At 36.1% G+C, this 27,857-nt stretch overlaps 1 protein-coding gene across 5 annotated transcripts; it reads left to right on the plus strand.

Annotated features, from left to right (window-relative positions):
* Positions 1-27,692, plus strand: LOC110619210 (pentatricopeptide repeat-containing protein At5g04810, chloroplastic). 5 transcript variants are annotated; one of them, XM_021762495.2, is made up of 11 exons: positions 1-123; positions 286-1,409; positions 3,366-3,493; positions 4,273-4,413; positions 5,949-6,035; positions 7,675-7,828; positions 16,759-16,818; positions 24,650-25,078; positions 25,701-25,996; positions 26,236-26,365; positions 26,978-27,692. In XM_021762495.2, the coding sequence occupies exons 2-11, from the start codon at positions 483-485 to the stop codon at positions 27,515-27,517; spliced, it is 2,892 nt and encodes a 963-aa protein (XP_021618187.1). In that variant the 5' UTR covers positions 1-123; positions 286-482; the 3' UTR covers positions 27,518-27,692. The 5 variants fall into 5 exon arrangements, with proteins under 5 accessions (XP_021618187.1, XP_043813959.1, XP_043813956.1 ...); XM_021762496.2 differs by having other exon boundaries at positions 65-179; XM_043958024.1 differs by lacking the exon at positions 24,650-25,078 and having other exon boundaries at positions 62-179.
* The last annotated feature ends 165 nt before the right edge of the window (positions 27,693-27,857 follow it).

A 27,857-nucleotide genomic window follows, 5' to 3' on the forward strand; every position in this document is an offset into this window, starting at 1 on the left:
GTCAACAAGCAGTCTGATTGGGAGTTCCCCTTCATTGAGAACAGTTCTAAAGGGCTTTCGCCTCATTTCACTGTCACTTTTTGAGGCTCTTGAAGTGCGGGTGAGAGATCGTGGCACCTTCTGGTAATCAAAGAAAACAACTTTTGCAAGATAATATCTGAAATTTTAGTTCAAAAGATGTAAGGGAATAAAAAATTAATATATTAAATTCTTGCATTTGAAATTTTTGTTTCTTTTATCTCTCTAATGCAACGATAATGAAAGATAATCTTGTCATCAATGCAGAAGGCTCTCTCATTTGCTTGTGAGTGTTGCTGAGAAGGATGGCCAAGGAAGAGGGTAAATAAGTTTTGAATTAATGTAGAGCTAAATAATAATTTTAGCTTTTCACTCGAACGAGCGTGGGCGTGGCTTTGCGGAAGAACTAAAGTCGATTATGCCGCTTCTCTTCAGTTTCTCCTTTCAATTCTCAACGGATAATAATGGATAGTTTCTCGCTCTCCACAACTCCACACATCCTTACCTCCCCCGCTCTCTCCTCCACCACTAGAAAACGCCACTCCATCGCTTCCACATCCATCTCTTTTTCTCTTAACCCCCCACCTCCACCACCAACGGAGCCCGATAACTCTTCCTCTATCCGCCGTCCCAAGTCTCTTAATTCTACTACTACTCCTTCCACACCTACTCCTACGCCCACTCATAAATCACCCAACAATCCGCTCAAATCCTTTCTCAATGCTTCTCATGTCCCCTCCCCATCTCCTCCTGGTACCAGCAGCAGCAGCGGTAGGAGCACCAACACCACCAATCGTCACTCTCTCTCCACCAAACTCCGACTATCTAGCAAGCTTTCCCCTCCTCCTCCTCCTCCTCCTCCTCCTCCATCTGCTGTTGCTTCTATTTCCCCTCCTCCTCCTTGCCCCCTACCAAAAACCAAAGGCCAAGAAAATGAATCCGGCAAAACTGAATTTCGCCAAGAGGGAAAGATTTTTGTTGGCAATTTACCCAACTGGATAAAGAAGCGTGAAATATCCGAGTTCTTTCGCCAGTTTGGTCCCATAAAAAACGTAATATTGATCAAAGGACACAATGAAACCGAGAGGAATGCTGGGTTTGGGTTTATTATCTATGATGGTCCAACAGCAGCAAAGTCTGCCATGAAAGCTGTGGAGTTTGATGGAATAGAGTTCCATGGAAGGACTCTTACAGTGAAATTGGACGATGGGAGAAGACTGAAAGCTAAAGCAGAGGAAAGAAGCCGGTGGGTGCAAGGGGAAGATGGGGATGATTATAAGTCCAAGTGGCATGAGGAAAGGGAGGGATCCAGAAAGGCATTTCGGAGGGTTTTGGAGACAGAGCCGGAAAATTGGCAGGCGGTTGTTAGTGCTTTCGAGAGAATTAGAAAGGTATCATTGGATAGAAAGTAGATATGATAGTTATTGGTTGGTTTGAATATTTATTTTTTGTTTTTTATTTAAAATATACTTTTTAAATTTAAAGTTAAGTAATTGAGTGAAAATTTCTTTTGTAAATAATTTAAGTATTTAGTTTATAGGTGTTTAAAACTAATTTAGTACATCAAAATGAATAAAGTGATAGTGGCATTGTTGAATAGTTAAGAATTTGTTGAAAAGAGGTAATGTTGCTATTTTCGAAAATTATTGGGATAATCTAGTTTGTTAATTGGTTAAATAGTAGTGTTAGAATAAATTGATATTTAAAAGGAACGGTACCTTGTGACATCTGATTTTTTTTTAAAGAAGATTTTGGACTTATAAGCTAAACAAACGCTATTACACTTATGGTTCTTCACTTATAACTAGATTTAACCGCTTATAAGCTGCACTGAACCCTCTTTTATTGGATGTAATGTGAAAAAAGAATGAAAATTTTATTATTTGTTGTTTGACTTTGCTTTTTTCAGTTCAAATTATAGAACTGGAAGGTCCTAGAATGTCTTTATCTTTAATCTAGATTTCAGTTCACACTAAGTAGAAACAATCTAAGGGAGGGCAACCAGGAATATCCTGGTGAGTAATGAGCGTCTTCGATGCATTCTTTCACTGAGAGAAAAGGTGAAATAAATAGATTGAGAGGAAATAATAGGATTCTTTTCTACCCCAACTTATATGGAGGAGGGAATGGTTTGCTAGATCATTAGCTAAAAATTATTATTAATATATACATTTATATAATATGGTAGAAATTATAGTTACAACAGTGAGGAAAAGAAATGTATGAGAGTTAGGAAGAGCTGATTGCTTCATATGTGAAAGTTATAGTTTTGTGAGGTAGTCATGTCATCTGCATTCTGAAATAGAACTACATGATGTAGTGGTCAAGGTAAGCAAAGGTTGTCATTGATCCCACCAACCTAAATGCTGGTGATAATTGGCCTTTGGATCCGCCACAAAAAAGCGGCAAGCAAGGTCTTGCTGCTAACTGTAACGTCCATTGGATGATGCAGATTGTGGTAGTTGCCTCTCCAGTAAACCACACAATAATTTCTGTGTGTACGGGATCCTCTTCTGACTTTCCAAGTGCCCAGATCATCTTCAATTGCATGATATTCACTGCTGAGACATTGTCTATCAGAACTCTTGAAACTAGTCTGCTTGTGCTTGCTTTAGAGTGATTAATTATCACAGTTTTTCAGTTTGGTGGCAAACTGAATTTCGGTTTTGTACTTTGATGAAACTTGTATTTCATGGAAAGTGGGATGATTGATTTAGAACTTTACTGCTATAAAAATGCATGCTTTATGTTGAGTTATCTTTGTCTGAAAGTGTTGATTTCTATTGAAAAAAGAGAGAGGTCTTGTAGGAATTTTACTAGAAGGACTGAACATTGCTTCGCATCTATGGCATACGTGCTAAGTTAATTTTGAAATGAAGTCTTCTGCTGAATTTGATAAAATTTTGCTGAGATTTTTGTGCATCATTCTGCATTTTTTTTTAAAAATTTTTAGTTTTTAAAATTTTTGTGGATGTATATTGTTTGCTGATGATCTTCCAATTTGGGTTGGATTCTGTCTGCAATTAAAGGTGGATTAGTTAGCTTAGTGTAAGCAGGATGATGAGATTGGTTAGAAATTCCACCAGTTAAATTCAGTTTGACCACATAATATTTATGCTATAGTTTGGTCTAAATAGCAATAGTTCTTTTTAACATATTCTTAAATAAGTGAGTCTTGTGCAATAACATTTACCGAGAAGTATTCTACTTATGCTATTAGGGCATGTGTAAAGTTCAAGTGCTCAGTTGGTGCATTTTAGTTTTTTGAAAGTTACATAGCTCTTATTCAATCAATTTTATGTGAGTTTACTATTATAAATATTATTGTTTTTAACTTTAATGATTAGCCTTCCAGAAGGGAGTATGGATTGATGGTGAGCTATTATGCAAGGCGAGGGGATATGCATCATGCTCGTCAAACTTTTGAGAGCATGAGAGCAAGGGGAATAGAGCCAACATCACATGTTTACACAAGGTAAAATTCCTGATAAAACATCCTGTCAATCTTCTGTGACTGATTCAGGTGCTAACTAAACTATTGATTTTCTTCTTCTATTGAGCTGTCACCGACTTGTTCAAGTTGCAGGAAGCAGATTTAATTGCGCAATATGTCTTCTCAGATATTATGTTCTTGGCTGTTATCAAATAAAGTTAGGAATAATGTAAATGGAAATTGAATAATTTATGTGAGAGAATTGCAATTGATATTGCAATAGAAAATGGTAGATTGCCTTTACAAGAAATGAAATGAGAATGAACCTGGAGCCTCCTGAACTAGCTATACTAGCCCCCACTAATAGCTGTAAATTGACAAATCAGTCTTGCCTCCTCCAGCTGAAACAGCTGTTCATTTATAGAATGCAGGCAGCAAATCGATGTGATTCAGCTCCTGCAATTCCTTCTAGCAAACTAACCTCCTCGCCAACCAACTCCAACAGTCCAACTGCCTCTTGATTCCTCTTTGTTCTTCCTCTCAATTCATCTGTCCTTCTTCTAGAATACTCCATACTCCTACATGATCCTTGAAAATTTTTTTTATGCGAGTAAATCTAATCACTAGTGTTTGAATTACAAAGTTGAACATGATCAATGTGTCTGCCATTGTTATTTCTAATTTGACAATGTATTTGAGAGCTCTTTCTGAGTTATTTGTTAGATTTGACTAGTACTATTGCGAAAATTTTATCTTACCTTTATTTTTTATGCACTTCTGAATATTTTTCTCTCAGCATTGAAGTGATTCATTTCATGCAGCCTTATTCACGCTTATGCAGTTGGTAGAGACATGGAAGAAGCATTGTCTTGTGTTAGGAAAATGAAAGAAGAGGGAGTTGAACTGAGTTTGGTGACTTATAGCATAATTGTGGGGGGATTTGCCAAAATCGGAAATGCTCAGTAAGAAAACATCTCCTTTTCTTTTAGAATGTAGTTGTTTGATGATTTGCATTTAAAGTACTTGGAGTGCATTCTGGACCTTCTGGTCGTTTACTTGTTTCCTTTCAGCATGGTTTTGAGCTTTTGGTTTGATATGTTACCATCCTTGATATGGTCATTGAATGCTCATTTTAGTAGTTGAGAATTGAGATTCTGTATGCCTGCTCAACCTTATATAAATTCTTGGTTGGTATTTGCTTCTTTTGAAATCAAATTTTCTTTTGCTATGACATGAAAATTACTGAAATATGTAGACAATGACAACTTATATTAGCCCAAATGTGCACTCTAGCTTGAGAGTGTGTGTTAGGATAGTAATATTTATGCCACAATCCTTTCCTGATTATTTGCTATGTTGTATTCTAGTTAGGATGTAATTGGCCTAGAATCTGTACTCTACCTTTTTATTATGAATTCCTAAATTGGAAGGGTTTTAACTGTATATAACTACCCATCAGCCTTGGGGGAATAATCAAGCTATTATTCCACAAATTTTCTCTTTCTCCTTTTATTTTCAGTAGTGTGTTCGAAAACTATGATTTTCTTTCAATGGAAATGCTATGAGGACCTACAAAAATTTTATATTTTACAGTTACAATTGTAGTTGTGTTGGAGAGAATTATATTAAAAGGTGATGGCATTTAGCTGCTCTAGACTAATATGTTTAGTGTTTTTAGTGGCCATCTTTTAAAGTAAACTTTTTTGGTAGTTTTCTTTTTGATAGTTTTCTCCCTCTTTTTATGAGTTTGTGGAAATTCAAAATAAGCTCAGATTTTCCACTGACTAATTTTGCTATGAATCCAAACATGGAGAAATGCACAAATTGTTCTATGAGAAAGTATTTCATATGAAACAAATGAAGCAAAGTATCTAGTTGGTTTCTGTGATACTGACAGGCCAAGTTTTGGTCATATTGCTGTCATTTTCAATTTCAAAAGGTTAAGATCATAAATCTGTTTAAATAAAATGCCCTGTAAGTTTTTAGTGCTATAAATTCTTACCATTCAAAAGTGTGCAGATGGAAAGCAAGAAGTGCACATTTTTCTCCCCAAAATATCACAAACAATTTTTTTTTTCTGTAAAAACATAGTAGAGTGGTATAACTTCTATGCAAATTCCTCTTTAACAATGCTTATAGCTGATAATATAGTTCAAGTGCACTATAGACAAACTTAAGCCATAGTATTGCTTAATAATTTGAACCCAAAAAGTAATATTACTTTGCAGCAATAAAAAAAAAGTGAATGCTTCATCTTGCAGAAGCATTTGTGCCACTTATGTGCATTTCTGTACTGCACTTTTTGTGCCCTGTTGTGCAACGGGATAAATGCTTAGTATGTCTTAAGATCAAATGTTTTTATTTATTTATTTTTTAGTGAAGAAAATTCCTAAGTACATATGCTCTCTTCATTTTTTTTCTGGTTCTGTTTTGAAAATTACTATTGTCTGTATTAGAAGGTTCCTCTGTGAGCTAATGTCATTTCATGTTGTTGAAGAGCTGCAGATCACTGGTTTAAGGAGGCCAAAGAGAGACATTCAAATATGAATGCAATCATTTATGGAAACATAATTTATTCTCATTGGTTAGTATTTAAAGCAAGTTCAAGTTTTCAAAATATTTTGTCACTGGTGATGTTCTTTTCTATAATTCACTAATGATGTTTCCATATTTAACTGATAGTAAGATTTCCATGTTGTTTCTATAAAGCTTCTTATGAAATCAACTGTCTTGCTCATTGTTTTGGGAAGTGTGTGAGTGTTTTGTTTCTTTGTTCTTTCCCCTTCACTTTCTCTTTCAATTGACCAAAAAAAGTGAATCCTTTTTGTGCTTTTTAATTAAATCCAAACTTTTTAATTTTGCCAATTTTGGCCCAATTTGAGAATTTATTTACATTATATCCAGTTGACCAAAGTTAGTCAAAATTGAAATAAGAGTTATATATTATTATTGTTTGAAATAACTTTTTATAATTAAATTGAAAACTGTCAAGTTAAATCAAATTATCTCGGTTTTGGTTTGGTTTTTTATCCAACAATTTTATTTTTTTTTGTTGCTTTAGCACCCAATTTGAGAACTTATTTACAATTATATCTAGCTAACCAAAATTAGTCAAAATTGAAATAAATATTATATGTTATTATTGTTTGAATAAATTTTTATAATTTAATTGAAAAGCCATTAAACCAAACCAAATTTTCTCTGTTTTTGGTTTTGTTTTATCTCCAATAATTTTTGTTCTTCAATTTTTGCCCATTTTAAAACCAAATTAACCAAACCATCCAGTTGCACAACTCTAATATCTATCTCTCCCCTTACTAATCTGCCCTATCTTCTTCTCCAGTTTTGATAGATTCATGCATGTGGTAGCTCAAAAGTTGGTCTCACCTGAATTTAATTATAATATAAAAGTGAAGCGACAGCCTAAATAAACTAGAAAGCTTGGCCCTTTAGCTCCGTAAATTGCAGAGGCGTGAGGCAAGAAAATAAACTCAATAACAAATCAAAAGATATATATGGCTTAAGCAATTGCTTCGGAATAAATTATCTCCATGTTCTTTTCTTTTTCGACTTAATACCAATAAAAAATGGACTAGTAGGTTTTCATTGTAAATGGATTTGGAGAAATTTGACACAAATCAATTAACAGAGGTAGAGGGGGAGAGAGAGGAATGGGTAGGTTGGTTCCCTTTTCTCGTCTTGGACTAAATCTCCTCAAGGTAGTGATAATGACAAGATCTGAAAGCTTTATGGTTAGAGAGATATTGATGGTGGAGAAAGAAAGTCAAAAGGGGGTAGGTTGGAGAGAGGAGGGAGGGGGAGAGAGGGGGTGAGTAAAAAAAATTTTAGATTACAATGAGTAACAAAACATTAATTTCTGTTTCAATTTTGACCAATTAACTAATGCTAGTAATAACAACTAAGTTCTTAAATTGTACTAGAATTGCCAAACTCGAGAGGTCTTACTTTTACATAATTGAAAGAATATGTTTTGGCTTTTGGTAATTGGGCTTTTCTATTTGTAGTAGATTTAAGTAATATTTAGTTAGTAGCTATATTTCATGCAATGCCATTGCATATCTCGAGACATTGGTGTAATTCCAATTTGAAATATTACTCTGCTTCAATATACAAAATGAGCTCTTCTTGCATCCTGCTCTATTCATAGCTGTTATTGTGAGGTGCATTTCTTAATAACATGATTTCTTGTTTGGCAATTACAGTCAAACATGTAATATGGATAAAGCTGAAGCTTTGGTTAGGGAGATGGAAGAAGAAGGTATTGATGCTCCAATTGACATATATCATACTATGATGGATGGCTACACCATGATTGGCAATGAAGACAAATGTCTTATTGTATTTCAAAGACTTAAGGTAAAGAATTGATGTAATGAAGTTTATCTTCTATTAATTTTGTTGACTTATTTGCTGATCCTAACTGATTCTAGGGATATGATTTGATTTGATTAGGATCCTTAATTATCTCTGTAATTATTATTTGATTATTTACTTCCTGTATAGATATAATTCTTTGTATATAAATAGTCATATAAACCAATTGTAAAGATTAAGAGTGAAATACAAGAATTCTCTAAATTTTTCCTAAATTCTTCATGGTATCAGAGCCTCCCCATCCGATGTTGGCCGCCCTAAAAATGTGCCACACACCAGTAAAAAATTCAAGGCGTGAGGGGGTGTGTTGAATCCCACATTAGTTGTGGAAAGGGGTAATGTGCCCCTTATATGGGCTATAGGCACTCCTCCCCTGGAGCTAGCTTTTGGGGTGAGTTAGGTCTGGCCCAAATTTAACATGGTATTAGAGCCTCCCCATTCGATGTTGGGTGCCCTGTAAATGTGCCATGCACCAGTAAAAAATTCTGGGCGTGACGGGGTGTGTTGAATCCCACATCGGTTGTGGAAAGGGGTAATGTGCCTCTTATATGGGCTATAGGCACTCCTCCCCCTGGAGCTAGCTTTTGGGGTGAGTTAGGCCTGGCCCAAATTTAACATGGTATTAGAGCCTTTTCCTGATTTTAGGGTTCAAATTTAATTTTTTCTTTAGGGTTTCAAAACCCTAGATCTACCTTTTTTGGTACTAACCCATCTAGGAGCCTTTCCTCCTCTCACCGCCGGCACCAGGACTGTCGTCGGTCGATCGCCCAGCTCCGACGTCGGAAAAGCCCGCACGTGAGGCTCACGCGGCTCCTTTTCCCGGTGCATGACCAATCGCCTGACGCTGCTTCGCGGCTCCGATCACTTCGGCGACGATTCCGACCATCTTTTCGGCCTTCCTGTGCCGTTACCCGGTCTTGTGGTGAATCGGTTGGGCTCTCTTGTGTATATAACCTTGGGTACCTCCTATTCTTTCACGGTTCACAAATCTTTACCATGGCAGAAGGTAAAAGGGTCTCGATTCCTAACTCTGATTCCTTGTCCTCTGGTGCCACATCTAACTTTGTAAAGTCAGGTAATGCTTCCTCTCTGAATAATGTTCCATGGATTATCAATTCTGGTGCGAATAGACACATGACATGCTCTTCTAAAGGCTTTCTCAATTATTTTCCTTCTCTAACCAAAGAGGGTGTCAGAATTGTTGATGGCTCTTTTACTCCCATATCTGGAACAGGTTTTTTTATTTGCACATCCAACATTAAATTATCATCTGTCCTTCATGTTCCCCACTTTCCTGTCAACCTTTTATCTGTCAGTGTTGTTACCAATGCCCTTAATTGTAAAATTGAATTCTTTCCTGATCATTGTGTTATTTAGGATCTTCGCACAGGAAAGAGGATTGGCAATGGTAGGCTGCATGATGGCTTATATATGTTGGAGGGTGATCCAGGTTCTTCGATATCTCAAGCCTGTTTTGGAGAAAATAAGGATGTCAATCAGGAAATAATACAGTGGCACAAACGGTTAGGGCATCCATCATTTTTTGCCTTAGAAAAACTTTATCCTAATTTGTTTGCTAGAACTCAGTTTGATTCTCTATTTTGTGATGCTTGTGAGTATGCTAAACACACTAGAACATCCTATCCTTTGAGTCATAATAAAAGTCAAATTCCTTTTGCGACTATTCATTCTGATGTTTGGGGGCCTACTCAAACTGTCTCCTTGTCTGGTAATCTATGGTTTGTCACCTTTATTGATTGTTGCACTCGAATGACTTGGGTCTATTTGATTAAAGCTAAAGGTGATGTCTTTTCTTGTTTTCAATCCTTTCATAAGATGGTTTGTACTCAATTTGATACTAAGGTGAAAATTTTGAGAACTGACAATGGAAGAGAATACATGAATAGTAGCTTTTCAGCTTATTTGGAGAGTAATGGGATAGTACACCAGACTAGTTGTCCTTATACTAGTGCTCAAAATGGCATTGCTGAGAGGAAAAATAGGCATCTATTGGAGGTAGCTCGATCTCTTATGTTCACCATGAATCTACCCAAAGCATATTGGGGAGATGCAATTCTTGCATCTGCTTATCTTATCAATAGAATGCCTTTCAAGACCCTTGACTTTATGAGTCCTTTGGCGGTTCTACAAGGGAAGAATTCATACGTTGTTCCACCAAAAGTATTTGGGTGTGTTTGCTTTGTCCACACTAGGACGGTAGGAAAATTGGATCCCAAGGCCCTTAAATGTGTGTTTGTTGGGTATTCTTCAACACAGAAGGGATACAAGTGTTATCATCCTCCCTCTAGGAAATACTTAGTTAGTATGAATGTTACCTTTCGAGAAATTGAACCCTACTTCAGTATCACCCACTCACCTCTTCAGGGGGAGAATAATGAGCAAGAAGAGGTGATCCCAAATTCTGTGATTCTGAATGATATGGTTCAACTAGAAAGTTTGAGTTCTAGTAGACGGGGAGATGTCCAATCAGGGAGAGAGAACTGGTCATTTGGACAAGCCAGATTTGAGAAGGTATTCGAGGAGAGACAAGGTAGAAGAAGCCATTATGTAGTCTACTCAAAGTCAAGAATCTTCTCCTGGTGAGTTACCTAGTCATGAATCTTCTTCTGGTGAGTTACCCACAACTCTTGAATGTTTCAATGACTTAGATAAACCTATTGAACAAAGAAAATGGGTCAAATCTTATACTAAACACCCTATTTCTAACTTTGTTTCTTATGAATCCTTATCTCCTTCCTATAGAGCCTTTGCCTTGTCTATTTCCTCTGTGTCTATTCCACAGGATTGGAAGAAAGCTCTTGTAGATCCTAAATGGAAGAAAGCAATAATTAAAGAGATGAAAGCATTGGCTAAAAATGAGACTTGGGAGCTTGTCACTCTCCCACCTGGGAAGAAACTCGTTGGCTGTAAATGGGTGTTCACTGTGAAACACAAAGCTGATGGCACAATTGAACGGTTTAAGGCCAGATTGGTTGCTAAAGGATTCACCCAAATCTATGGAGTGGATTACCAAGAGACATTTGCCCCAGTTGCAAAAATAAACTCAATCAGAGTTTTGTTATCCTGTGCAGCCAACTTGGATTGGGACTTGCAACAGTTTGATGTGAAGAATGCTTTCCTCCATAGAGATTTAGAGGAAGAAGTGTTCATGGAAATTCCTCTTGGGTTCGCTGATGAGAAGACATAAAGAAAGGTGTGCAGGTTAAAAAAGGCTTTGTATGGGCTAAAACAATCTCCTAGAGCTTGGTTTGACAGGTTTAGCAGAGCCATGATGTCCTTTGGTTACCAACAAAGCAATGCTGATCACATTCTGTTTATCAAACATCACAAGGGTAAGATCACCCTTGTTATTGTTTATGTTGATGATATAGTGGTGACAGGTAATGACAAAGAGGAAATGACTCAACTAAAGAGGGTGTTAGCTTAGGAATTTGAAATAAAAGATCTAGGAAAATCGCAATATTTCCTAGTATCGAGGTGGCTAGATCAGAAAAAGGAATTTTCATCTCCCAAAGAAAGTACATTTTGGATCTGTTGGAAGAAATTGGTATGATGGAGTGTAAACCAGCAGAATCTCCCATTGAAAGTAATCACAAGTTGAAAGCAGGAACTGGTGAGTCCGTAGATATTGGAAGATACCAGAGATTGGTAGGAAAGTTGATTTATCTTTCACACACTCGACCGGGTATAGCCTATGCTGTTAGCTTAGTCAGTCAATTCAAGCATGACCCACGCGAGACTCATATGTAAGCTGTACTTTGCATCTTAAGATACCTAAAGTCTGCGTCAGGGAAATGGCTTCTTTACTCCAAACAGGGTCACCTCCGAGTTGAAGCTTTTATAGATGCAGATTGGGCAGGATCTCTCGATGACAGGAGATCCACCTCTGGCTACTGCACAGTTGTGGGAGGGAACCTTGTCACCTGGAGGAGCAAAAAACAAAGTGTTGTTGCTCGGTCAAGCGCTGAAGCAGAATACAGAGCAATGGCCCAAGGTGTGTGTGAACTCTTATGATTACAGAAGTTATTGGAGGAGTTGAGGTTGCTCGAGAGAGACAAGATAACTTTATATTGTGACAATAAAACTGCTATAAGTATAGCACAAAATCCAGTTCAACATGACCGGACGAAACACATTGAAATTGATTGGCACTTCATTAAAGAAAAATTAACAGACGGTATCTTGAGCCTAGTTCATGTGACTTCTACTGGGCAACTTGCGGATGTGTTTACTAAAGGGCTCAACAACAAGATCTACCATAATTTGATTTGCAAGTTGGGCATGTGCGACATCTTTGCACCAACTTGAGGGGGAGTGTTGACTTATTTGCTGATCCTAACTGATTCTAGGGATATGATTTGATTTGATTTGATTAGGATCCTTAATTATCTCTGTAATTATTATTTAATTATTTACTTCCTGTATAGATATAATTATTTGTATATAAATAGTCATATAAACCAATTGTAAAGATTAAGAGTGAAATACAAGAATTCTCTAAATTTTCTCAAAATTCTTCAAATTTATTTATATGTATGCTAATTTGGTGATTTATTATGAGCATTGAATGTGTTTGATATCTTTTTGTTCCTCAATTTTAGCCTTTCTTCCGCCTCTATAATTTTTTCATGTGAATGCGAAGAGTTACCCTAGGTGAGAGAAAGGCAATCAAAATCGTGAATGGAAATTACTACAGCAAATTGTAATATCCTGACAAGTGGTAGATTTCTAATGAAAATTTGTCCTTGTCATTTTTAAGAATATTGGTTGAATTTGCCACTGTTTTTGCTTTTTGTCCAATTCCAGTTTTTCCTTTAGACCTTAATTCACAAAAATCCCATATCTCCCTCGGTAGTGTAGAACAATTGGGGGTTCAAGCTGTTACATCCTTCTTCCCATTGAATAAAATGGGTTTGACGGTATGTTGGTTGCATTTTGCTAGTTGTTGACTTCTAATGTTTTCTTTGTGTATTAGTATTTCTTTCTTCAATTTGTTGTTAAATGAAGAATGCATGTCAATGATGAGTGGAAATTCAATTCAAAATGGATTAAGCTTAAAACCTTTCATGCTTTGAGGCATTTCTGCAAATTTGTTATTGAATGAAATGCATGTGAACAAGGATCAGATTCAGTTGAAATTGATCGAACCTAGTCTTCTTTGTCCTCATGCAATTCTAAATTTTTTGAAAACAACTTTATTATGCTATTGCTTACTGGTTCTTGCTATTTGTCAAATTTTTGAATAGTTTAAAATCTTCAATCTTGATATGGTGTTTATTACCAAATATTGTCAGTTCTGAAACCATAGGTGACCTTGCCAACAAGCACAGTGAAAGCAAAATTCATGTGTGTTGGCCAAAATTACACTCTTAAAATTTTTCCCTAATTTATCTATGGTTTCATACTCGGTGCTATATTTTTGTCAAATCCATTCAACAATCAACAAAGTATCAATACAAACAACCATTACACAACCGTTGTGTTTATTAGGATTTAGAACCTATTAGCCATTATGGAGAAAGGTAGAGGGAGATATACTCTGTCCTAAAGCAAGCTTAGGAACTTTACCTTTTAAAGTGCAGAACCGTTCTCTGCTTGGATGCAAAACTAAGATACAAAACTAAACATTAAGCATAGGTACCCCAAATAATGAAATATTTATTAAAATTATTTTCAAGTTTACTTCTATTTTTTATCTTTCATCGATTTTATGTTGCCAAGGCCTAAATTTATACCTAGGAAATGTTTTTGAAGCCAAAAACTTTATTTGATGTTATTTTCTTGTTATTTATGTATTTACCTAAAATGATTTTGAATGTTGCTAAAAATTAAAAAAAATAAATATTAACCTAAAGATTGGTCAATAAAACTTCATACTCTGAGTTTTATTAACAACCTAAGATAAATCGTACATATTTATCAAATGAGTGAAAACACTACCAACAAAATACAAATAGCTCACTCTTTGCAAAAATTTGATTGAAGTATTGGTTTTCTCCACAAAATCACTTCATCTATTTGATGAACTCTTGAACTTCAAAAAACATGCAAAAAAATTGTAAAGAAATTGAGAGAAAATGGCAAAATGCCTTGAGAGAATGCATAGAGAAGCTAAACGAATGGAGTCAACACTGCTGTCTTCCCAAAAAAGCCTCTTGTCTTGCCACCTTAGAAGAATAAAAGCCTTTTTGGTCTATAAGTAATGGTAGTTACCTTTATGTAATGTTTGTAACAACCATTACACGCATAATTTTAAAATCCATTATTTATTGGCTATAACAGAAACGATCAACTAATTTTCCTTTGAATAACAGCCCATGGTTTCCACCTTTTAACCTAGGGTAGAGTTTCAGAGTTCTAGAAGTGTTTTAAAAAATTTGTATGAAACTTCTTTATGGCGTTTCCGCAAATTGAAGAAGTTGAAATTGTGTTCCTTTCATTAGAAGGAGATGATAGTGAGCATGGAATCTTCACTCTTTCTCCCATTTGCTTCTTCTCCTCCTTACTTCTTCACGTCATTGGCCCTAGGGCTAATCATGTGGTGATTGGTGCAACCCCAACACTAGCCCTTGCTATAAGTTTTGTTGCTCTATCTTCTGTATTCCATATATCAAAGGTTTTTGTGAGACTTGATTCTTGGAATGATTAGTCTAAGACAAATCTTTGATACTAGATTGAATTTGACATTTTGATTTAAGTATTTCTATTATTTCTCTTTTACTATTTCTTCCTATTTCTTGTTTGCACTTTTCCTTATCTCTTAAGGATTATTTCCTTAATTTAATTTTTTTTACAATATTAAATTTGAGAATTTTAGTTAATTGATCTGCTTCCAGAAGTGAAAATTTATTTATTTGTAAAAGCTATTCTCTCCGTCCCACAAAGATAGACTTATTTATTTTTTTCACATGGTTTAAGAGAATATAGTTAATATAGTTAAACAATAAATTTTGTTTACTCATTTTTTAATATACTTTCCACCCAAATACATGTTGCTCCATTGAAAAAATTAAATAATTCATATTGCTAAATTAATTTTGAAACTAATGAATTTTATTTTTTAAATGCATATTGAAGAGGAGCATTTTATTAACTAATAAATAAACTATTATCTCAAAAAGAATTCAGCTCATAATTTAGCATGGATGATAAAAAATACGACTATCTTTGTGGAATAGGAAGGAGTATAATATTTAGCTTGGCTTCTTTTTCAGTGACTTAGTTATTCTCAATTACATGATGAACCTTTTATTAGTTTGCTGTTCTATTTCAATTCTACAAATTAGAAAATATTGCATTATTGAATTTGCTTCTTTTTTGTATTAATTTTGAGTTTGATTTTGTGGATTAATTTACTTGAAGAAATGGTTTCCTTCAAATTTTTCATATAAAAAATGAACATGAATAAATTTACCCTTATCTTTCAATATTCATACATTTCTCCCATGTTTCATCTTTCCTATATTTTTGTAGAATGTAGTTTTCAATTTTTTTTTAATATCAACTTCTGTACTATATGGGTTTCCACTCTCTAGTCTTCTCTACATCTTAGTTTTCTCAATTTTGATTTTCCAAGTGGAAAATGGGAAACCATGCCATTTTGTCCAATTCTCCATTTCACATTTTTCTTTTGTGAGAGATTTTATTTTCATTTTTTTGGGGGGAGGGTGGGAGTTTGGAGGAGTGAATTTATAGTTAATTTCAGAGTCTAATTGTTGTGTTTCTACAATTTAAAGATACATTCCAAACCTAAAGCTACTGTGAAAATTATTTTAAATTATTTAGTTGTTTATTGACGTAGAATTTTATAGTAATCAAGTTCTTTATTGTAAAAAATTTAAAACATGGATACCTTTTAGTTTGGTTTTACAGAAATAGAGGTGCGATGAAAATGAATACAAAAGCTTTTATTATTCCCTGATGCTTGTTTGGGAATTTATAATATTTACATAATAAAAAGTAGGAAGATTGAAGCTAACCTAATTTACAGTAATACATAATCACATTATGATGGTAACCATAGTTGTCATGTTGTTATTCCCTTGATTAGATGATAAATTAAGCAATGAACAAGAGAAACGTAAAGCTTTATCTGATTCTGTATTGAATCTTGATCAATATGTTAAAAGTCACATGATCACATAATGAGGGAAGGCAAAGCTTTTTAGCTTTTGGAACTGTGACAGAGCACCATGCTTTCCAATTTAATGTCCAAAGCAAGCTACCTTCAGTCTAGTGGAAAGTAGCATTTCCCTCTTCATGAGTTGCACTGATTCTAGTAGTATCTCTTTCACAGCTCTTTTTGCGGTGATTCTCGTGGCCTCCATTTGGTGGTTTGTGCTCTTTGACCTTTTCATAACTGTTGTACTGCAAGTAGTCTCATTTGTGACTTGATCCTAGGTGTGTAATTTTTTTTGATGTAAATATTATAAGCTTTGACCAATAATTATGAAGTCGTGTGATTGATGGGACTCAAAACTTGAGGCTTTCAAGATTGATAAAAGCGGTTGTTTCATTATTTTAATATTTTTTTGGTCTTCTGAGAAGCATATTCTATAAATGGTAAATGTGTTTTCAATAATTGAAAGTAATTAGTTATGTTAAGCTTGAGGTAAGTTGTGTGACTAGAGAAGGCTTGTTACTATTTTTCTGTTCTACAATAATCATGTCCTGTTTGAGATAGCTGTTGCTGAATGTATAGTGAGTCTATATTTCTAGCATGCAAGTCATGGTTATTGAGTTGATGCTTCAGATTGTCAGTTAATCAATCTTTCTGTTTTATTTTATGTATATACTTCATGTGGCATTTTAGCCATCTGTAGTAAAAAAAAGAAAGAAATTATGCAGTATTATTATTACATTTATGTTAGATGCTACATATACTGATGCAGGAATGTGGTTTTACACCCTCAATTGTCAGCTATGGATGCTTGATCAATCTGCACACTAAGGTAAGGGTTTTATCTATTCTTCTTTTCACGAGTATGACTTACAATGTTTCTTGGTTGTGTCCTTGAGTTGCTTCTTAACTTTACATTAACGTTTTACTTTTATTTGAATTTACTTTTCTTTCTTTGTTTTTCTTATCTTAATTCTTTCACATATTTTATAATGTATAGCAATTATGTCTGTCATAGGTTATAGAAAATAAATATGTTAATATAGGAAGCAAATATTGATAGATGTATTAGTTGCTTAATCTTAGAAACTGTATGATCATAGGCTTGATTTTCGTTCCTTTCTAGATACGGTTTTTTATGTATAAATATGTTGTAATCTCTATTGTAATAGATAACAAATATTACCTTTCTACATGGTATCAGAGTTTCTCCCATAGATATTTAAATTTTTTTCATATTTTGTTTAGAGACTTAGGGCTCCTGTTCTTTTGGATTATCCATCTAGGGTAACATTTGTCTCTCACCGCCCACCTAGGAAGGATGTTGGAGCGCCGACGAAGCTGCTCTGAAGAGCCGACGATTATTTGGCTAGCGAGTGTGCTTCACGTGCTGCGACAAGGTTTTGATGCCGTCCCACTGCTAGTTACTGCCTCGAAGTCGTACAACATTGGCCTTCCCAAAATAGCATTATAATTCAGGGGCAGTTTGACCACAAGGAACACTGCGTAATGGGTGTGGGATGGGTGGTTCTCCCAGCGTCAGGGCTACTTTCACCTTCCTTTCTACCGCCACGGGGATTTCGCCTATCCCCTTAACCGAGACTTGATCCCTTACCAATTACTCTTCGAGTATGTTCATCTGTTGAAAGACCCGGTAAAGTGGCAGATTTACCTTGCTCCCATCATCCACCAGAACTTTGCGAATCTGAAAGTTGTGAATGATGGCCTCGATGACCAGGGCGTCATTATGAGGCATTTGGATGCCATGGGTGTTTTTTGGAGAGAAAGAGATGGCCATAGGGGAGCATTCTACTATCTGCATGATCTCGGTATTGCTCCCTTTTCCATTCCTGCTTCTTTTCTTCCCCTTCCTGCTCATTCATCTCTCAGTTCCTCTTATGATCATGTTGATCGTCCCGCTAGAGCCGTCACTCATAGTCATAGGTCCTCCTGTCTGCCTGCGAGGTCTCTCTGCTACTGCATTTTGCTGAGGTCTCTGCCCTTCTGGTTTCTTCACAAAGTTCTTGAGATGCCCCCTTTTGATGAGTCTCTCTATCTCATTTATCAGTTGGTAGCAGTTGTTAGTGTCGTGGCCATGCATCCGGTGATATTGATAGTACTTGTCTGGATCCCTTCTGCTGGCCTTGGCTTTCTTGGGTTTGGGCCATTGTATAAAGTCCTTGTTATGTACAACCATAAGCACCTTGGCCCTAGACACATTTAGAGGAGTGATTACCTCTGGGATTCGGGGCTGGTACGACCTCTGCTCTTTCCTCTCCAACGGGTGCCTGTTCAGCGTCTCCAGCCTTCGATTCTGTCTCCTCTCCTGCCTTTGAGGTCATCTGTCCTCTACTGCCTTCCCTTCTCGGTCGCTTCTTCAGGTGGTAGGCTCTCCCCAGCTCTTCACTTTCTGATCCTCGCATTGGCTCGAAGGAATAACTTTCAACTTCATCGTTTTCGATGAGCTCTCTCACTACCTGGCCTCTTACAACTGTGGACTCATTTCTTCTGCAAGCCTCTACATCTTCTTCCCCTATCCTCCTGCTGCTTTGCTAAGGAACTTGGTGGTTCAAGGTAGGCTGGGGTTCATTAACATTAAAAACCTCGGCCATGGGTGGTACGCACAATGGGGTGTTGAGTCCCCTTTGTTGTAACATTTGCCCCAGCCAATGGGTAATGTTTTGTAGTTGGAGAGTCATATTTTGTAGCTCTTGGTCAGACAGGATGGTTCTAAGCACGTTCTCTGCCGAGCTCGGCGAGGGATTAAGCAATACAGGTAGTTGGTTTAATGGGACTGTAGGGTTGGAGAATGAAAACTGTGGACCTTCACGGGTGAAACTTAAGTCGTTTGGGGTGTTTCTGGTGTGGTTTTTGCCGTGGTTGGCCATGTAGATCTCATTAGGTGTTATGAGGATGAAAACTCCGGTGATGAAAAGATCCCCTTCATTTCCCATAGACGGCACTAGCCAATTGATGATCTGATATCCAAAAGAGGGTCAGGCTAGGGTATGTGTGTGTTAGCTTGGTTTCTATTTTCTATGCGTATCCTTTTATTCCTTTTTTCCTTTTGTTGTTTTGTGACGTGTAACCGCCATCCTGTGTTGTTATCATGCAGGACCGTACGTACAAGCGTACGGTCCTGCCCCCTACTGTCAGGCGGCTATTTAATTCTTTTCGGTGTCCACTTTAGCATGATTCCGAATGTGTGGGATATGCTGCTTCATGGGCTTAGCTAATCGGTTGGATTGAGTTTCTCTTTGCTGGGCTTAGGTCCTATCCAGTCAGACCCGTTGGTATGAGTCTTGGGTTGACCTTTTGAGAATGGATCAACGTGTTGGGTTGTCACAGGGGTTAGGCCTGGCCTTTCTGCCGTGGGCCTGGTCGCGGCTTTGAGTGTTCGAGACCCACAGGTTATCACTTTTGTTGATGATTTCTCTTGCGCTATTTAGTTATTTTTAATGAAGAGTCTTTCAGGATTATTCTCTATCTTTTGTACTTTCTATGCTGAGTTCCAAATTCAATTCAATATTTCTATTCGAATATTGCAAAGTGATAATGCTAAAGAATATCTTTATGGGGATTTTCAATCTTCCTGTGTTGACACTCCTTCACAGAATGGGGTTGCCGAAAGAAAAAATCGACATCTTTACTGCCAGAGCTCTCTTATTCCATATGAAAGTACCTAAATGTTTTTGGGCTGATGTTGTATCCACTGCTTGTTTTTTATCAATCACATACCCTCCTCCGTCTTTCACGGTGATATCTCTTATAACATTTTGTTTCCTACTAAATTCTTGTTTCTTATTGAGTCGCGTATCTTTGGTTGTATTTGTTTTGTTCATGATATTCATTCACAGGTTGCTAAATTGGATCCCAAATCACTCAAATGTGCCTTTCTTAGCTACTCTCGACTTTAAAAAGGGTATCGTTGTTTCTCTCATGATCTTAATAGGTACCTTGTGTCTGCTGATGTAACATTTTTTGAGTCCACTCCGTTCTTTCCACCATCGTCTGTTGATGACACCTAGGGGAGGAAGATGACCTCTTGGTATACACTGTTCGCTCCGACTCCTTCTCAGACTCTTCCTTCCCCCTCCGCTCATGTGCCAGGTCATCCTCCCATTTTTCATGTTTATTCTAGACGCTTAGAGGATTTTGACTCCGCTCCGCTGCCAGCTTCTTCGTCGACAGATCCTGCTCCCACCGATCCTTCACGTCTGATTTGGATTTGCCTATTACTCTTCGAAAAGGTAAACGTGCTTGCACTCATCCTATTTCGTCTTTTATTTCTTATAGTCAATTATCTTCTTCTTGTTGTTTGGCACTGCTTAGATTCTATTCAGTCCCCAAAACTATTATTAAGGTTTTGTCCCATCCTGGTTGGCGTGCTGCCATAGAAAAAGAAATGATGGCCCTAGACAATAATGGTACGTGGGAGTTGATGTCCTTGCCCTCGAAAAAGCAGGCTATTGGGTGTAAATGGGTGTTTGCGGTGAAAGTAAATCCTGATGGATATGTTGCTCGCCTCAAGGCTCGGTTAATAGCCAAAGGTTATGCTCAAACTTATTGAGTTGACTATTCTGATATATTCTCTCCAGTTGACAAGCTTGCATCTGTTCGATTATTTTATTACGGGGCAGCTACACATGATTGACCTTTGCATCAACTAGATATTAAAATGCTTTTTTCCACAGTGACCTTCAGGAGGAGGTTTATATTGAGCAACCATTTGGTTTTATTGCTCAATGGGAGTTAGGCAAGGTTTGTAAACTTCATAAATCCCTCTATGGCTTGAAATAGAGTTCTCGAGCATGGTTTGGCAGGTTTAGTGAGGCGGTCCAACAGTTTGGAATGAAGATAAGTAAGTGTGATCACTCAGTGTTTTATAGAAATTTTGATAGTGAAGTAATTCTACTTGTAGTATACGTGGATGATATTGTTATCACAGGAAGTGACTTTGCTGGCATTACATCTCTAAAACAATTTCTCAAAACACAGTTTCATACAAAGGATTTGGGCTCTTTAAAATATTTTGTGGGCATTGAAATTATGCGGTGTAAGAAAGACTTTTTCTTATTTCAAAGAAAATATGTTCTTGATTTGTTGACAGAAATAGGAAAATTGAGTGCTAAGCCTTGTAGTGCTCTAATGACCCCTAATTTTCAACTTACCACAAAAGACAGTGAGCCATTTGCAGATCCTGAAATGTATAGAAGATTAGTTAGTAAGCTGAATTACTTAATGGTGACTCGTCCTAATATTGCATATTCCGTGAGTGTGGTAGGTCAGTTTATGTTCTTCCTACTGTTGCGCAGTGGATGCTCTGGGACAGATTCTTTGTTACTTGAAAGAGACTCCAGGACGAGGCCTCGTCTATGGTAACCATGAGCACTCAAATATTGAATGTTTTTCTGATGCTGATTGGACCAACTCGAAGGTTGATAGGAGGTTAACCACTGGATATTGTGTTTTTGTGGGAGGTAATATGGTCTCATGGAAAAGTAAGAAGCAAAATGTGGTCTTTGGTTCGAGTGCTGAATCTAAATATTGAGCCATAGCACAAGCCATATGTGAAGTCTTGTGGGTGCGTCACCTGTTGGAAGAGGTTGGGTTCAAAAATTCGGTGCCTGCTAAGTTGTGGTGTGATAATCAAGCAGCTATTTACATTGCTTTTAATCCAGTATTTCATAAGAGGATTAAATACTTTGAGATTGACTGTCATTTTGTTCATGAGAAGGTTCAACAAAAAATAATCTCAAAAGGACATTTCAGAATTAGAGAACAAATAGAAGATATCTTCGCTAAAGCTCTAAATGAGACTCGAGTTGATTATATATGTAACAAGTTGGACATGATTAACATCTATACTCCAACTTGAGGGGGAGTGTTATAGGTTTTAGGAAGTAAATATTGATAGATGTGTTAGTTGCTTAATCTTAGGAATTGCATGATCATAGACTTAATTTCCTTTCTTTTCTAGATACGGTTTCTTATATATAAATATGTTGTAATCTCTATTATAATAGATAACAAATATTACCTTTTTACGATGTCCAAGTGGGAGACTAGTGCTAATGAACATGTTAATATATTAAATTGACAGTAAAATGAAATTCATGCTAATTGACGTGAAAATATCAGCTGCTGATAGGTGCCCATTTACTCTTAACCACTCATCTTCTTCTACCATAAATCCTTAACCAGCTTTCAATGACACTAGTAAAATAGTTTCTGTGGAAATGGAGAAGAAGAAAAGAGAAATGAATTGGAATGGTTGATTATTCCCTCAAGTAGCTGGGTTTATATAGAAGAATATATAGAAATGTTACAATCAATATCTACAACTAATCCTGTAATTTGATAATCCAATGCTAAAATACATATATAATCCATTTGCCAAAGGTTGATGATTCATTGTCAGCTATAGCATGATTCATGTATTGTAGAGTATGTGATACGTTCGATAAACTAAAACAATAAGGCAAATTTGTAAAAGAAAAAGAAAATCTCGCAACTCTCATGATTTATGAGATCATTATCCCTCTTTTGGAAATCTCATTTCCACGAAATGTAAAATTATTCTTCTGCACCATGGTTTTAAATAACGGCCGTTATGTAACATAACGGCCGTTATGTAACGGGTTTTGGGAGGGCCGTTACCCGTTATCCCGTTATATAACGGCCCCTCCTAATTTGCAGGCGTAACGGCCGTTACGTAACGGTAACGGCCGTTACGTAACGGTAACGGCCGTTACCAATAATTAAAATTCTTTTATATTCTTTATCTTTTGCTCCCTATTCTCATTTTCATTAGTTTCTACACTTTTCAGCAGCTTCAAAGACTATATTTTTTAAGTTTTCTCTTCCCTTTCTCTTTCAAATTTCAATTTTCCCTGCATATTTCTCATATAAACTTAGATACATTATAAACTACTCTATTTCCAAGCTTATTTCTTCTAAAAAGTTAGTTAAATTTTATCTATTTTAGTTTTTAATTGTTGTTTTTTTCCTTTTTTTTTGTAAGTTTTTGCGGATTAAAGTGTTAGTTTTGAGTTAAAATTGTACTTTGAGCTATTAGTTTACTCGATCTATAAAGATTATGTTGATTTTTCTTATTTTAAACTATATGATGTTTAACTTAAGTTAAATAATCTATATTTTATATATTTATGTTTATTATGCATTTGTATACATTGTTCTATATTAAATCTAATCAATATCATTTTATTTATGAACTTTGCAAATTTTTTTAAAAAATTTGCGTAGTGCCAGGCCGTTACCGCTACGTTACGACCGTTACAGGTCTGTTTCCATTACCCGCGACCACGACCGTGAACGTGGCCGCAACTGCGATTTAAAACCATGTTCTACACCCTATAAATTATTGGAAACTATGAAATGGCTATCACTAACTTGAAATATTATGTCTTAAACATTTGGATAGATTATATAAGTCCATGTATAGCAGCACAATTTTGTTAATTATCAAATTGGTTCATAATTGGTAATAGATAATTAAGATCTTCAATGAACAGGCTAGTTCAAATATTTGATTCATGTTGAGATACTGGCAAGATATATGCCTTGGGTGTTGTGATTATGCACTAATTAGGCCTATAAATAGGTCTATAATTTGTATACTTCCTAATCTGTATAACTGTCTTCTTCCTTTTCTTGTAAACACTATAAATTTCCAATTAGCTTGAGGGAATGATCAAGCTCTTCTTTTCCTTTTCTTTCAATTCACAGTAGCCAATAGGTAAATTTGTGAGATAGATCTATTAGGAGCTTAATAGATTCCATATTTGAGCAAGTTCATTTTCTCGCTTCCTAACATGTCATTGGGACTATCGGTTTGACTCTTGGTGTTAATGGGGGGTTTTGCTATTGGAAAGGCTTGCTTGTGCATTTTACTTGGATCAAATAAGCAAGGTAGTTGTGAGAGAGAATGAGGTAGCAACTGTTTGTTGTGGTAACCAACAAATATAGAGAGCTTCCTTCACAAGTATGCCTGAATCTGCTAATGCCACAATTGCTGGAGTAAATAACTCACACTGCTAAATTCAAAACCACTTCCAAATCAAACACCATTATAAACTATTGAACCAGACAATTACAACTGTACTAATTGTATACCAAGCATTACTAAACCCATCACAAGGACATCCATAATCCTCCACTTTGCTACCACAGAAAACTTGAAATAACCCATCAAGCTTCATCAAATTCCCAAACGCAAAAATCTGTTGCATGGTGCTGTATGAAGTTCTAGATTTGAGACCATTGCAGCAGTTCCATGTCTGTTGGGCACTGCCAATTTAAAGTGCAAGATAGTAAAATATGCAAAAGTTTGGTAAGGAAAACAAAATAGGCAAAAAGGTTGTTAAGGACTCTTAACAGAATTTTGTATCATAATGAATTGAGTATAATAGTTGGGGATTATGGTGGTCAAGCTTTCCTTAATGATTTGTTTTTCCACGTCTGCTACATCTTCTTCTACTTCTATTTCTTTTTTGTTTTCCCTTTTTTAAAATTTTATCAAGCAACTGTGTAGCCATTTTTCTTTTTCTGTCAATGTGTGGTAGCCAGATTTCCATGTTTTGTTAGTCCAGTATTTCAATTCCCCTAATTGATGATTAAACATTAAATTGACCTCATTTTAGATTGGCAAGGTCTCTAAAGCTCTGGAGGTTAGCAAAATGATGGAATCAGCTGGTATAAAACATAACATGAAGACTTACTCCATGTTAATCAATGGATTCTTGAAGCTAAAAGATTGGGCCAATGCATTTGCGATTTTTGAAGATGTTGTCAAGGATGGGTTGAAGCCGGATGTGGTGCTCTACAATAACATTATCAAAGCATTCTGTGGAATGGGGAACATGGACCGTGCCATCTCTATGGTGAAGAAAATGCAGAAGGAAAGGCATAGGCCTACTTCACGGACTTTTATGCCCATTATACATGGATTTGCAAAGGCCGGAGAAATGAGAAGAGCACTAGATATTTTTGATATGATGAGGTGGAGTGGATGTATTCCAACTGTGCACACATTTAATGCTTTGATTCTTGGCCTAGTTGAGAAGCGTCAGGTAAATTATGCATGAAATGAAGCTGGGGGAACCTACATGTGCTGGATTTAGTCCATATTTGATGTCTTCATGTATTTTACTAGTTGTTGGAACCAAACTTTACATTTCTAAGTATCTATCAGTTTGGGATGGTGTTTTTGCCATTATTGGTGGGATTTGATGGGCAATAAAAATAAATACTTGTTTTACTAGAAGCACCTCAAATGTTGCTGTTGCTAACTTTCCACCTTCATTGGAAAAAACATTTTGTTCGATAAATTAGTATTACCTGTTTCATGGCTTTTACACACCACAAAAATAAAAAGTAAAAAATAAAGATAAAAAATAAAAAATAAAAAATAAACTTTGAAAGAAATAATACTTGTGAATGTCCCAACTGTTGCTTATTATGATCCAAGGTGACCCACCAATTTAGCCTATACTCTATTCTTCTTCTTCTACTATCTCTTTTTAACAAAAACCAAGTTCCACTTAAACTCTTTTGTTATCTTTCTTTTCTTGTTCTGTAGTTAACTTTTAAGTTTTATTTATTTTTTCAATGATACTTGTCTATCTCTGTTGATTATCTAGAATCGCTCATTTAGTGTCAGATGCAATCCTATCTTTCTTGTCTATATTGCAGATGGAGAAGGCTGTTGAAATATTGGATGAAATGGCATTGGCAGGTGTTAGTCCGGATGAGCATACATTCACAACTATCATGCATGGCTATGCAGCCCTAGGTGATACTGGAAAAGCTTTTGAGTACTTTACCAAACTGAGAAATGAAGGATTAGAGCTTGATGTATATGCTTATGAGGCATTGTTGAAGGCATGCTGCAAGTCGGGCAGGATGCAGAGTGCTTTAGCAGTAACAAAAGAAATGAGCGCACAAAAGATTCGGAGGAACACTTTTGTTTATAACATACTGATAGATGGGTATGTATTCTATACAAACATAATAACCATGTGCTTTCTGACTTGTTTCTTCTCCCCTGGGCTGGAGATTATTTACTTTTTAGTGTTCTTGCTTTCTGTAGCATATTTAATTACTCTTTCATTATTGATCTGGAAAATAATCTGTAATGTGAATCATGTGATTATAGTTGATGTGCTCCCAATAATTTTTCTTCTGTTCATCTTCCCTTGTTTCTTGAGTCAGTTTTTCTCTTATGTAGATGGGCTCGAAGAGGTGATGTTTGGGAGGCTGCTGATCTTATGCAACAAATGAAGCGAGAAGGAGTTCAACCCGATATTCATACTTACACATCTTTTATAAATGCTTGTTGCAAGGGTGGGGACATGCTGGTATGTTGATAAACTACCTGCTTCTACACTATAGGGTACAAATGGCATGAGAAACTAATCAGGATTCTTCATAATCAGTTGTTTGTAGGTGATATTGACTTGCATGTTTATTGAAACCATTATTATTTTAACAAGAGGAAATAATTCATATCTGGTCATCAGTTGCTTTGATAGGCTGCTCTATAAGATGCCTGGACTTGTTGAAGAGGCAATTGATTTCTAATTTGCATCCGGACCATCACTAAAGATCTCCTCTTTAATGGTTTTCAACTCAGTTTTCCTCATTGTGTGAGTAGCCTTATTTGTCATGAAAATCGTTATTTCAAATAGATGCCTAAACTTTTTAAGTGAACTAACAAAGTTATTTGAGGCGTGGCTTATATAGCACTTCATTCCTTGAAAATTCATTATTTTGTTCCTTGGATTTTATAAATTTGGCATTTGCTTCTTCCAAAAATCATGAAAACATTTCTGGGACCTATTCCGGGCTCAAATTTTTAGCTACTAGAGCAATTATGTTTTTATATGATACTGATGAACCAAATTGTGTGATTGATCAAACGCTTGGTGAGTTGACTTTTTATATTACATTATGCAATACAATCTTTTCAGAGAGCAACAAGAACTATGGAAGAAATGGAAACTACCGGAGTAAAGCCAAATGTTAAAACCTATACTACATTGATACATGGGTGGGCACGCGCATCGCTTCCAGAAAAGGCTTTGAAATGCTTTGAAGAGATGAAGATGGCAGGATTACAGCCTGATAAAGCTGTATATCATTGTCTGATTACATCATTGCTATCGAGGGCCGCTGTTGCTGAAGAATGTGTGTACTCCAGCATTCTTTCCATTTGTAGAGAGATGGTAGAATCTGAGTTGATTGTGGATATGGGGACAGCAGTTCACTGGTCCAAGAGTTTACGCAAGATTGAGAGAACGGGTGGTGAACTTACCGAAGCTTTACAGAAAACCTTTCCGCCTGATTGGAATGCACGCCATTTGGTTGATGCCGGTCCTGAGTCATATAGCGATGATGAGCTCAATAGCATTGATGAGAATAATTTGTATTTTGAGGAAACTGATGGTGGTGTTGATGATGGAGATGGCAGTGATGAAGATGATTACTTTAAGCAGCCACTGTTGGTTTAAAGTAGGCTTAGATTCATGGACTGCGATTTATATTATTTTCTGCTGCTTGGCTTTGCAGCTGTTATATATATTGTGTTTAACCCAGCTTCTGATTTTCCCAATGATACTTACCATTTATGGGAAGAAAATTAGCAGTTGTATTTTGTAATATTCAATGTGAAATTTTGTTGCAGAACTTGGAATGTATAGATCAAATAAAACCAAAAATCTCATACAATAGTTGGTATGTGTTTTATTCAAAATTTTCAAGCTGATAAGTTTACTAGTTTTGACTCGAGCTCGTCTGCGCCCCAAGATGCGTTGTAAATCATTCAGTTAGTTGGATTTAAAATTAAATTGA

This window comes from Manihot esculenta, chromosome 7, assembly GCF_001659605.2.
Source record: "Manihot esculenta cultivar AM560-2 chromosome 7, M.esculenta_v8, whole genome shotgun sequence".
Classification (NCBI taxonomy): domain Eukaryota; kingdom Viridiplantae; phylum Streptophyta; class Magnoliopsida; order Malpighiales; family Euphorbiaceae; genus Manihot; species Manihot esculenta.

Excerpts from the sequence above, each read along its gene's own strand:
- LOC110619210 (XM_021762495.2), top strand. The coding sequence starts at position 483 with ATGGATAGTTTCTCGCTCTCCACAACTCCACACATCCTTACCTCCCCC. Across the intron at positions 6,036-7,674 it reads AACATAATTTATTCTCATTG|TCAAACATGTAATATGGATA; the intron begins GTTAGTATTTAA and ends TGGCAATTACAG. Across the intron at positions 16,819-24,649 it reads TGATCAATCTGCACACTAAG|ATTGGCAAGGTCTCTAAAGC; the intron begins GTAAGGGTTTTA and ends ACCTCATTTTAG.